The 14,278-nt window shown below is 34.7% G+C and overlaps 1 protein-coding gene across 2 annotated transcripts in view; it reads left to right on the forward strand.

The window, feature by feature from the left end:
- The first annotated feature begins 4,789 nt into the window (after positions 1-4,789).
- The window catches only part of LOC110447950, a 28,507-nt gene continuing 19,018 nt past the window's right edge, over positions 4,790-14,278 (forward strand). The window contains exon 1 of one of the 2 annotated variants that reach the window (XM_021493949.1): positions 4,790-4,850. Coding sequence is in view for 1 of the 2 variants with exons in the window: in XM_021493948.1 (XP_021349623.1) it covers positions 9,814-9,819 (6 nt within the window). In the remaining variant the exon portion in view is untranslated. Of the gene's footprint in view, positions 4,851-9,512; positions 9,820-14,278 lie in introns of those variants that run through there. The other variant, XM_021493948.1, reaches the window with a different exon arrangement.

Below are 14,278 nucleotides of genomic sequence, written 5' to 3' on the forward strand. Positions count from 1 at the left end.
GATATCAAATGCTGTATATGAAATACAATCTCCTATGGGACACCCGAGATGGTTTTCCGTGGGGTGAGGACGGGCAAAGGATTCGAGATGTTTTTACTTTTGTTTCACGTGTTCTCAGTACTTGCTGCCGTTTGTTTTCTCTTTTTGAGTTCTATTGTCGTATTTTACTGACTGAATATCATGATGCAATCTGTATAAATCTGACACAAGGAGTATAAAGCAGCTGTCACACGTGCATATTCACTACCTTACATAGGCGGGGCTGCAAAAATCTTCCCACGCACGGAATTTGTCAATTTATGTCATCATTATATAGGGCGGGCTGTGTTTATAATACATATAATTTTATAACCCCCTCAGCATTTACAACATATGGTACAGCCATTTTGATATTTTATTACGGTGTTGTCACTAATCGAGGGTAGCAAACGAATGTATTTAAACTCTGAAGAGTAATGGAAAAAACATTAAAATATCACTAGTCTATATATATATATATATTTACTTCAGCCGACAGAGATTCTTAGTTTTGATACCCACGCAGTTAATAATTAAGAAAAATATTTAAGAATAAGTTATGCTTCGAAAAGAGGTACAATTTGTATTCAAAATGACCAGAGTCAATATTTTTATATGTTTGTGACGACGTTTGGTATTAATTAAAAAATATGGTATTATTATTTTCTATTAACGTAAAAAGTATGGATATTTAAAACCATCAAATAGTTGTTTTTCATACTTTTTAAAGCAATTTAAAGCCACATTTGTCTTAAGTACATATCATTGTGAAAACCTTTAATTGAAATTGATACACTTTATCTTTAACTAACCGAAACCTGAATTTAAGATACCTGAATTGAAGTGTTTTGTACTCATCAAAATAGCATATTTCAGTATATGACCTCTAGATTAGGACTAAAAGGCCGAACTCATTATCTACATGTACATATCACGAGTATTGGTTCTTTTCACAATTAAAAATAAATAAATGGTTATACGTTTTCAAAAAGTTCATTTTTTAAAAACTTTGCTTGATACCAAAAACTTGGCATGCCGTCAAAATAACAAAGGACTTTTCATTACGACGAAACGGTTAAACACCGGGGACTAAGAAATATACCAGCAGCGTCTACCACGTTGTATAAATTGATAGGTGAACGTAACACACAGAGAAATTATATATCGATAACCCTCTATTGTAGAACTAGAACACACAGTCTCTACATTTACGTCGACTGTAGCCCGAGACTTACCTTAACATTTCTGTGTCTAAATAATCGCTGTCTATCCCCGCCTTCAGCCTTCAGAATTTCAAAACTATCATTATTTACGACAATATGGTGGCAATGTATCCACTATTGCTTTCTGTTCCTCGATGGTTAAACTTCCAGTTTGAACCTGGTGAGAAGATTGATATTTAGATAAAGTTGTTCCGCTATCTTCCTTTGTGAAGTTTATAGGCTTTATGACTGTGATTATGAACTGAATGGAAATACAAGGGTATTTTAGTTGGTGATCTCAACGTTAACTTATTCTGAGAAACTACAGACAGGCTTTATAATACAATGAACATTTACCTTCGGCACTCGCATACCCTATAAAACCGTATACACAAGTTATTCGAAATAAAATCAACCCGAAAGGAACGAGCAACTCTGATTGGCACCATTTGATACGTAAAAAAAATATAAGCTTCGGTTTTTTAAATATTTTGGTAATAATAACGGAACATATTTATATTAATACAAATGTGTGTTCTTAAATATAAACATGGTTGCTTTGTCAGCAAATGCTATGGTTCTAAATGACATCGGGAAATGTAGTTTATGTAGCATCAAATGTTGATAATTCTTTTTAAATGCCAATATGCGCCTAGTTAAAATATTCGTCACAATACACGTTAATGAACACCACTATTATATCAATGGTGTAGAATTCAATGGTTTCCCGGGAAACGATAACTCTCAGCTACCAGTCATTTATTAGAAAACTAACGACTCAACCAAGGCAGTACTGATCACATCGATACAACAAATACGGAATAAGCAATGACATTTACTGTTCATAAAATTCTGTATAATAATGGTTGATTTTATGATAAATTGGATTTATTTTTCTTTCAAAAACAAGTACATGTACCAACGATGGATTACTAGTCTAATCTTTCGAATACGGAAAAGTATTGTGAAACATTACGTCACTAACCACCCTGTCAAAGCTATGAAATACTGAGAACTTCTGAACGAACAATCAGGGGCTTATTTGTACTAATCAGACCTGCACGTGGGACGTGTAACTTGTAAACTGGAAAAAATCCGGCATAGACAAGTGCGAAATAATCATACATTCATATTACGTCAACAATCGAAGAGAAAGAATCCTTATTCCTACTTTAAATCTAAAGTAATAAAGCGACCATCATTACTTAAGAAGGATATTACTCTTGATACTTATGGACAGGTTGAACTGACAGACACTTGCATGTAGATGATAGTCCCAACAAGTCAATGAATGAGATAGCAAGATGTGTTGAGATGTCTCAAAGGAGAAGGCCCGTAGAATTCAAAGCAATGCCGATATATTACATATGGCATTTGCTGTTTCTGGACAATGTGGAATGGTTCTCCATCAGAAATGCATTCCTGATAAAACACCAACTGGAAACATTACTTTTCTGGTAGGTAAGGTTTGGTTTTGTTCCATGGAAAATTCCCTAGGATTATATCTTATCTAAACACTTTGGAATAGCCTTGAGGGTACCAAAGAAAAAGACACACATGACCATGCAATGTCAAAACAAAATTTTGCTGTGCTGCAGGAAAACGCACTTTCTAGGAGCACCTAGGCCGGAAGTAGGGGATAATAAACCCTAATCTTTATGGGATTTTCCCCTTCAAAGCCCTTGCACCTTGGTATTTCGATGGCTTTCCTTAGCAGTCAGTTTCACCAGAACCTGATCCACAACCAGACACAATACAGGATAAACCCCATCATCATTGTAAGGAAGCAAGAACAGTAGTCAAGTATCATTAGGTCTTTATTTTATCCCGACTCCACATACTCTTGTTGTTTCAATGTTACTGTACAGTGTGATGTTCATAATCCTTATCATAAGGAAACATATATTATTTGCTGGATTTGGGCGAGGCAAGTATCTAGCATGTGTTAATGATGATGTGTAAATTATAATAAAATCTTTAGCATAACTATATGTTTCTCGGTTATCATAGAACTCAACAATGTATTCATACTATTTTACATTTTCTCAACGCCAGTAAGGTACCGTTCATATTACAGTTAACTCAAAACAGTTTTTCTACAAATTTCATGGGACAGTATACACGATCTACAACACTTAAGTGCATTTTCCCATTCTCTGCGCAGAATATATGTTATCCACCATTTTGCATTTCAAAGCAAAGGGTAGACTTCCCCTATTCCTCTTTTATTGATGATGTTTTTTCGATTATTTTTGGACTGAATTTCAGCTTTCGTTCCATAACTGAAAAAAACTTTATATATACAATTAATATCGCGCTTTTCTCCCAACAAGCATACCAATACACAAGAGATGTAATTAAATTGAAATTCATCAATATCGAAGACTCATGAAGGTTGCCTAATTTGTGTTGGCCTTAATTCATGTTTTTAACGAGAATATCTATTTGAACTCGGAGCTAGTGCTATACGTGAATGAAAACAAAGACTATACACGTGATACTTTCGCTACACTTGGCAAAACAGGTTGAATAATAAAACATATCCTAAATAACATTTTGTTGAAAATGTAGAGAACCTCTGTGCCAATCCTATGTATCACAGTACGTACTAACATCGTGCTATTGTTTTACTGAGTTTCAATTGTCAAATTTTTAGGTAACGCCAAAAACATTTCCGTATTCATCCTTGACCCACACAGCCATTTCCACACATCTGAACAACCGTTCATCACAGGTAAGTAGATACCTTTACAATATTGAGAGAAAAGACCTCAATAAGTTTAAAAGTTTTGCCCAATACCAATGCAATATATTATCAAAAATGGTTAAACTGTAAATAGTTCAGTATATATGGTGTGTAACATGAAATGTTCGTTGTTTTCGTAGAGGCTACGGAATCACGAAAATAAATACAACAAATTTAATTGATATGCTTGTCTACTATTTGTTAAATGGGTATCCACGAAAGTTTGTACCATTGAACGATCTTAGTGGCTTCAAGTCACGACAGAAAATACCCACGAATGTATCGTGTTAAACAGTATGTACATTCTTAATTAAACCTCGCTTGCTTATTAGACTTTCAGGTATCCATGAACAATGACTATCCATAAGCATGCTGACCAATAATCCTGCCAAAGGTATTGACCACAAGGCTCGTCTAATACTTTATTTTACTTGATATATAATTACTCTTTAATGCCATTAAACCGCATGCCCCGAAGCTGATATCGACATTGATGAGTGTATTTTAATTCCTTATTGTGACATCAACGTGTTGATAACCGTAGCAGCTAACATTTTAATGGAACCTCCTACTTACCACTTTCAAGTCTGGAAGGGAAATCGTGTTGACAATCACTTTAAACATTAACTGGGAAAATCAATTTCAGCGTCGTTTTAGCTAAGTTTGTTTCAATGACTGAATGACACGATAGACAGAAATCTATATTCACATGGTCGACTGAATGATATGTACATTAATAACCCCGCCTATTGAGCTCATTTAATGATACTGTACATATAAAAAGTATCCCTTCTTCTCCAGATGTGTTCAGTGTTCATCTGACTGTGTTGTACACCAAAGGAAGGATCCTTGCTTACTAATAAGGATTGGCTGGAGTTCTAGAGGTGAGAATACGTGTTTAATAGAAATTGTGTTTATTTACTCTTACTGCTATTTGGTGTTTTACCATTCATTATTGCGTCACAAAAGAACAATATTATGACGTCACAAGTTAATGGCAATGATACAACTGTAAGTGTTTCGTCTGATTTTTTTCCAGCTTTAATTATCACTAGAAGTGCAATTAAAATTTATTTCGTTTAGCGAATTTTAAGGATAAATGTCAACGTCGTTCTCATTCCATCTATAGACCATTGTCCTTTTATAATAAAAAAAATCAACAAAAAACATGCACTCGATCAGTATGGAGCTTAATGTAAAGTTATGATAATTCGATTCATGTTTTTATTTAAATTGAAATTGGAATAAGTCTAGCCTGAACACGATACATTATCAAAGACGCTGCAATGGAATGATGTATCCAACATATTCAAAACAAAATATATCATCCCTAGTAAATAGTTAGACCATGACATACACCGATCACACAGAGGACGTTCTATGTAAATATATCATCCCTAGTAAATAATTAGACCATGACATACACCGATCACACAGAGTACGGGCTATGTAAATATATCATCCCTAGTAAATAGTTAGACCATAACATACACCGATCGCACAGAGTACGTGCTATGTAAATATATCACGCCTAGTAAATAGTTAGACCATTACATACACCGATCACACAGAGTTCGTTCTATGTAAATATATCATCCCTAGTAAATAGGTAGACCATTACATACACCGATCACACAGAGTACGTTCTATGTAAATATATTATCCCTAGTAAATAGTTAGACCATCACATACACCGATCACACAGAGTACGCTCTATGTAAATATATCATCCCTAGTAAATAGTTGGACCATTACATACACCGATCACACAGAGTACGTTCTTTGTAAATATATCATCCCTAGTAAATAGTTAGACCATGACATATACCGATCACACAGAGTACGTTCTATGTAAATGTATCATCCCTAGTAAATAGTTAGACCATGACATATACCGATCACACAGAGTACGTTCTATGTAAATGTATCGTCCCTAGTAAATAGTTAGACCATGACATACACCAATCACACAGAGTACGTTCTATGTAAATATATCATCCTTAGTAAATAGTTAGACCATTGCATACACCGATCACACAGAGTACGTTCTATGTAAATGTATCATCCCTAGTAAATAGTTAGACCATGACATATACCGATCACACAGAGTACGTTCTATGTAAATGTATCATCCCTAGTAAATAGTTAGACCATTACATACACCGATCACACAGAGTTCGTTCTATGTAAATATATCATCCCTAGTAAATAGGTAGACCATTACATACACCGATCACACAGAGTACGTGCTATGTAAATATATCATCCCTAGTAAATAGTTAGACCATCACATACACCGATCACACAGAGTACGCTCTATGTAAATATATCATCCCTAGTAAATAGTTAGACCATCACATACACCGATCACACAGAGTACGCTCTATGTAAATATATCATCCCTAGTAAATAGTTGGACCATTACATACACCGATCACACAGAGTACGTTCTTTGTAAATATATCATCCCTAGTAAATAGTTAGACCATGACATATACCGATCACACAGAGTACGTTCTATGTAAATGTATCGTCCCTAGTAAATAGTTAGACCATGACATACACCAATCACACAGAGTACGTTCTATGTAAATATATCATCCCTAGTACATAGTTAGACCATGACATACACCGATCACACAGAGGACGTTCTATGTAAATATATCATCCCTAGTCAATAGTTAGACCATGACATACACCGATCACACAGAGCACGTGCTATGTAAATATATCATCCCTAGTAAATAGTTAGACCATGACATATACCGATCACACAGAGTACGTTCTATGTAAATGTATCATCCCTAGTAAATAGTTAGACCATGACATATACCGATCACACAGAGTACGTTCTATGTAAATGTATCGTCCCTAGTAAATAGTTAGACCATGACATACACCAATCACACAGAGTACGTTCTATGTAAATATATCATCCTTAGTAAATAGTTAGACCATTGCATACACCGATCACACAGAGTACGTTCTATGTAAATATATTATCCCTAGTAAATAGTTAGACCATCACATACACCGATCACACAGAGTACGCTCTATGTAAATATATCATCCCTAGTAAATAGTTAGACCATTACATACACCGATCACACAGAGTTCGTTCTATGTAAATATATCATCCCTAGTAAATAATTAGACCATGACATACACCGATCACACAGAGTACGGGCTATGTAAATATATCATCCCTAGTAAATAGTTAGACCATCACATACACCGATCACACAGAGTACGTTCTATGTAAATATATTATCCCTAGTAAATAGTTAGACCATCACATACACCGATCACACAGAGTACGTTCTATGTAAATGTATCGTCCCTAGTAAATAGTTAGACCATGACATACACCAATCACACAGAGTACGTTCTATGTAAATATATCATCCCTAGTACATAGTTAGACCATTACATACACCGATCACACAGAGTTCGTTCTATGTAAATATATCATCCCTAGTAAATAATTAGACCATGACATACACCGATCACACAGAGTACGTGCTATGTAAATATATCATCCCTAGTAAATAGTTAGACCATGACATATACCGATCACACAGAGTACGTTCTATGTAAATGTATCATCCCTAGTAAATAGTTAGACCATTACATACACAGATCACACAGAGTACGTTCTATGTAAATATATCCTCCCTAGTACATAGTTAGACCATGACATACACCGATCACACAGAGCACGTGCTATGTAAATATATCATCCCTAGTAAATAGTTAGACCATAACATACACCGATCGCACACAGTACGTGCTATGTAAATATATCATGCCTAGTAAATAGTTTGACCATTACATACACCGATCACACAGAGTACGTTCTATGTAAATATATCATCCCTAGTAAATAGTTAGACCATAACATACACCGATCGCACAGAGTACGTGCTATGTAAATATATCATGCCTAGTAAATAGTTAGACCATTACATACACCGATCACACAGAGTACGTTCTATGTAAATATATCATCCCTAGTAAATAGTTAGACCATTACATACACCGATCACACAGAGTACGTTCTATGTAAATATATGCTTAAATACATTATACAGACATAATCAATGTAAATATGTTACAGTGGTTATTATGTTTGAATGCCTCTGTTAGGAATCGAACCCAGAGCCATGACATACTATCGATCGAGCTAAAAATCCGTTGCCAAATTGGTTGCGGCCAATTGTTTAAACACGAAAACATCAAAACAATTTTACGCCATATTATGCAAAATGAGATTGCTTTTTTCTAAATCATTTTGTTGAATGTCTTTTAAATGAATGTGCGGTTTTGAACAAATAACATTTAACTAAATTTAAGTAAAACGGAACTAAGCAAGATGGAATAATTTACATATTGACAATTTCAAATATGTTTGTAAGTTGAGTAACTGTATATGTTGAATTATATTATTGAAAAAAATCGATAAATATATTACAGGGGATACTGACATAAGTCATCTTTTCTTTTAAAAAGCGGTCCAGTGCTGAAACTAGAATTAGATGCTGACAAAAAATGAAGGATTTTTCAGCAATGATCATGAAGTACTACCGTATTTGAGATGTAGGTTGATGGAAAAAAATGAACAAGTATTATGTCTTCATTACTATCTCATAGAAAATAATATGTTTTTTCATTGTGTGATATGAAGGTATATGTTTTTGATTATTTTCATTAATTTGCTGTAACAACCCCGGTCCTGGTTTTGAGAACGTTACATTAATTATATTTGCTTAAGAAAATGAAAACATTGAAAGCAGTTCTACTGTGTTACAACTTCTAAATATGTTATTGATGAATGGGCAGGACATTTGGATAAAGGTGGGTGTGTCAATGTTATTGTTTTGTGATGTTATGAAAGCATTTGATGACGTTTCTCATCAACACCTAATCCATAAACTAGCAAAATATTGAATGTCGGGGAGGTGCTCTTCATGGATAGCTGATTTTTATTTGATAGAAAACCAAGGGTCGTCATAAATGGAGAAAAGTCTGCCATATTACGTGTTACGGCTGTTGTTTTCACCGAAGAGGCACTTTAAATGACCCCGTATGCGGACACTAAAGTATCTTAACCTTGTCTGTTGCAAGGAAATTAAACGTAATCAATCAATCTTTAAAGAAAGCGTCAAAAGGTATGAAAATCTGTGTTTTGAAAGGGAGTCTTGTGCATCAATGTTTACAATATCACACCCGTGTTAGTTGCCACGACATTAAAGACGACTAACGTATCATAAGTCGACTTTCTCACATTAAATACCCTATATTAAATGGTTTTCCGTTTTTATGAACAAGATTAATTTGCCAGCTGACACGTCCCAGACCGAACTCCATTTATAAGTAAAGCATTAATGAAATCCATTTGTATTATACGTAATTGAATAAATATTCAGGTGGATTACGTAGAGCCCACGCCGGCTTACTTCACATTTACCTGTACGAATACACGTCAGGAGCTTAGCGTAATTGTTATAGGTACATGTACAATGTATTATTATATACACCTGATGTTGGGTAGCCTTCACATAGCCTAGCTTTATATTTGTTCTGTATAAAGTGTTATTAAGTATATGAATTTTTAATATACCTGTCTTTTGTTACCTGTACACAATGTTCTCGTTCCACTTGCGACCTCTAATGACGTATCATATTATAGGCTGACTCTAAGTTATCGTAAGTAGGTGGTATATTTACTTGGCTATACAGGAATATATATCAAAGTTTGTGATATTTAAATTAGTTTGGATATTTAAAGTGAAAGTTGAAGACTTTCCTAAACATTGTGGATATCTCGAAGATACGGACTACCCCAACATGAATGTAAGTCTTCCGTTTTTCTTTTAGTTTATATTTCTGTATCAATTTTGTTATTAAGAACCACTGACAATATATTCCTACGTTATGGTATGATTCAGATATAGGACGCATACTTAGGATTGTTAGATTTGAAATAATCAAATTTGGTATGAGAAATATAGATTAAAAGGTGACACTTTAATGAGTTTTTACTTATGTCAGTCCTGTATATTTCGTAATATTTGTTTGTTTAAGTTAATTTACGAGGCAAGACGATTCTGCGGTTTGAATATCTTAAAAAATGTATTCAGACACAAACAAATATGGAACATTGAACGTGTATTATATCTTTCCTGTGTTAAATTCTTTCGGGAATGTTTCGCCGGAAGAACGTTCGTGAACATCAAGTGAGTTTTAATTTATTGAATGGGACGTGCTATTGTCTTTCCCAGTGTAATCATTTAACAAGTATCTAAAAATATTGGCAAATTCATATTGTCTATTTGTTCCTTTTTTTACATAGTTATTGTAAAATAAATAAAGTTAATATAGGTATATATGCTTATTTTGTGCCAAGAGAGTGTGACTTTCGTGACAACATATATTATTTTCATAGAAGACAATTCCCAATCAAAAGTGACCAGATTGTGGGGTTGATATATTAATTTTGGCCAACTGTCCCCTAAATCACTGACGGGACAATGGGTTAACTGGATTAGTTGTGACCCGATTAACGGATTAAGGGTGTATGCGATCGAAATACAGGTTATATTGAAAACTCGTTACGCTATCATATACACCAACACGTAGGAGACAGCTGTTTATATTCTATACCCCATTTAAAATAACTTATCTCAATGAACAAATTCAATCCTAGATGAAAATTAGCTCGTGTAAGAGGCCGTTTATGTACAGTGTATAATTTCGTATGAATATCTGACCAACTGACCCGTGTCTATGTTCTGTTGTTTGGTGAGCTATTCCGTCATCGTGGGTGTTTCGCCCGTCAGTCATACTCGACATATTATATTCATATATTATATTATAATATAAATCTGATCTAGACGATTCTTCATTGTATACAAAGTATTAAATTCACAGTATAACAGCTAGTTGGCACTGTATTAAATGTTTTGCCGGAAAATATTAAAGATTATTCTCGCAAAGAGAGTTGTGAATCAGGCAACGTTTGACATGACGGCGAACGATTTCTACAGTAAGTGAAAATATACCTCGGTACGTTGATAACATTTCAAGTTCAATAGAAAGGATGACTTAAAACTCTCAGAATATACAGTGTATACAGGTTTGTTTGAGTTGTATAGAATATCATTTAAGTACGTCTCTGTTTACGCAGTCGTATTTAAGTACACCGCCATGTCATGGTAAAGATCAGCATGATTTCTGTGGAGTGAAAGTAATGAGTTTTTTTTATCGCTACCATAGTTCGTTTATAGAATTGAAATGGGTTTTTTTGTAATTTTTATTTTTCGACGATTTTTTCATAATACATATAATCAAGAAAAGCAACACACACACACACACTCACTTACAGAGCATACATGCTAGCACGAGATATCTTCATAATCTACACATGCAGAGGTTAGGTATAGATTATACAACCATCATACTCTGCCTATGTATAAACATTTCCTCATTCACCTACCCCTAGACGCTATACATTATACAACCATCATACTCTGCCTATATATAAACATTTCCTCATTCACCTACCCCTAGACGCTATACATTAAACAACCATCATACTCTGCCTATGTATAAACATTTCCTCATTCACCTACCCCTAGACGCTATACATTAAACAACCATCATACTCTGCCTATGTATAAACATTTCCTCATTCACCTACCCCTAGACGCTATACATTAAACAACCATCATACTCTGCCTATGTATAAACATTTCCTCATTCACCTACCCCTAGACGCTATACATTAAACAACCATCATACTCTGCCTATGTATAAACATTTCCTCATTCACCTACCCCTAGACGCTATACATTAAACAACCATCATACTCTGCCTATGTATAAACATTTCCTCATTCACCTACCCCTAGACGCTATACATTAAACAACCATCATACTCTGCCTATGTATAAACATTTCCTCATTCACCTACCCCTAGACGCTATACATTAAACAACCATCATACTCTGCCTATGTATAAACATTTCCTCATTCACCTACCCCTAGACGCTATACATTAAACAACCATCATACTCTGCCTATGTATAAACATTTCCTCATTCACCTACCCCTAGACGCTATACATTAAACAACCATCATACTCTGCCTATGTATAAACATTTCCTCATTCACCTACCCCTAGACGCTATACATTAAACAACCATCATACTCTGCCTATGTATAAACATTTCCTCATTCACCTACCCCTAGACGCTATACATTAAACAACCATCATACTCTGCCTATGTATAAACATTTCCTCATTCACCTACCCCTAGACGCTATACATTAAACAACCATCATACTCTGCCTATGTATAAACATTTCCTCATTCACCTACCCCTAGACGCTATACATTAAACAACCATCATACTCTGCCTATGTATAAACATTTCCTCATTCACCTACCCCTAGACGCTATACATTAAACAACCATCATACTCTGCCTATGTATAAACATTTCCTCATTCACTTACCCCTAGACGCTATACATTAAACAACCATCATACTCTGCCTATGTATAAACATTTCCTCATTCACCTACCCCTAGACGCTATACATTAAACAACCATCATACATTCACCTACCCCTAGACGCTATACATTAAACAACCATCATACATTCACCTACCCCTAGACGCTATACATTAAACAACCATCATACATTCACCTACCCCTAGACGCTATACATTAAACAACCATCATACATTCACCTACCCCTAGACGCTATACATTAAACAACCATCATACATTCACCTACCCCTAGACGCTATACATTAAACAACCATCATACATTCACCTACCCCTAGACGCTATACATTAAACAACCATCATACATTCACCTACCCCTAGACGCTATACATTAAACAACCATCATACATTCACCTACCCCTAGACGCTATACATTAAACAACCATCATACATTCACCTACCCCTAGACGCTATGCACTATCTAGGACGAAATGTAATACATTGAAAATCTTTATTGAGTTTTCATTTCAAATGATATTTATGAAACGTGTCAAGAATTCTTATTTTTTCAGCTGAGCTCTGTTGAGCAAAAGGAAACGTCAAGTATTTTCATGAATCGTTGTTAAAAGGGAAATTAATTCAAGATCCCTTTTAAAGCACTACCAGGAATGAAGTTGGATAATTTGAGGAAAACTGTTGTCTCTGTTTTTAATATCACCTATTTGACATCATAAATGTCTAAAGTCTTTTATATGACGTCACACTGACTTGACGTCATGATTATTTCTTGATTCTGACGTCACAAAATGTTATAAATACGGTAAGCACGTGTTAAAATCAGACGTGACTGTATATCTATAAATGGATCTTCTTCAGTATGTTTATGTGTGTGATATGATAGTGTACATGCATTAGCACGTCATTTATACTACATTGTTGTATATATTAAAGCATTGAACTGTATTTGTATGGTATTTATGATCTAGTTGAATGACACAGCTTTGCAAGCAAACAATGTAATGCGCGCTAGAACATAAATACCATACAAAAACAGTTCAATACTTATATTTACGTTTTCTCTTCCTCTTATGTTCTTTTTTAACTTATAATTTATATTTAAAATTAAAAATGCCCGCCTTATCGACAGTTCACACAATTTCGTTCAATAATTTGAACAGCGTATTGTCGCGTGCTGATTGGCAAACAAAGTAGTACTTTGAAATTTTAACAAACACTTCAATTTTATTCCACAATTTAGTATCAATACAATTGCGTATGATATGTCTATAGGGTGATTTAAGTTTATCAATAGAAATCTGAGCTGAAAGTTGGATTTTAAATTGTTCCGATTTTTACACGGAACAAATTTCGAGTGGATAAAAACAGTGAACACCGTGAATCCGACCTTGACCTCCACGAGGGAGTTATTTTTGGAAGTTAATCCGAAAGTTTCTCTTTGCTCATTTTGTGAAGAATCCAGACGTGAATGTATTTGTTGATTATATGGAAATCTGACTACAGTCGGTAGATTCTATAACAGCCTCGTTATTTGACATGTCGTGATCAGAAACTGGAGAAACCGTGGCTGCGAGACGCGTGAAACTGATATCGTTTGAAGTGAGTGATCTTGCGACGGAGCACTGGGGTTCGTTATAAATGTCTGAAATGTTTATGTGTGCTGTGACTCATATCAGTAGGTCTGTAACATGTGTGTCAGTTGGTCTATATAATATGTGTATTTCAGACATTTATAACAATCCCCTGTTGATCAGTGCAGTGTAACGGACGATATTTCTGATAAAT

Source organism: Mizuhopecten yessoensis, unplaced genomic scaffold, assembly GCF_002113885.1.
Source record: "Mizuhopecten yessoensis strain PY_sf001 unplaced genomic scaffold, ASM211388v2 scaffold3689, whole genome shotgun sequence".
Taxonomy (NCBI): Eukaryota; Metazoa; Mollusca; class Bivalvia; order Pectinida; family Pectinidae; genus Mizuhopecten; species Mizuhopecten yessoensis.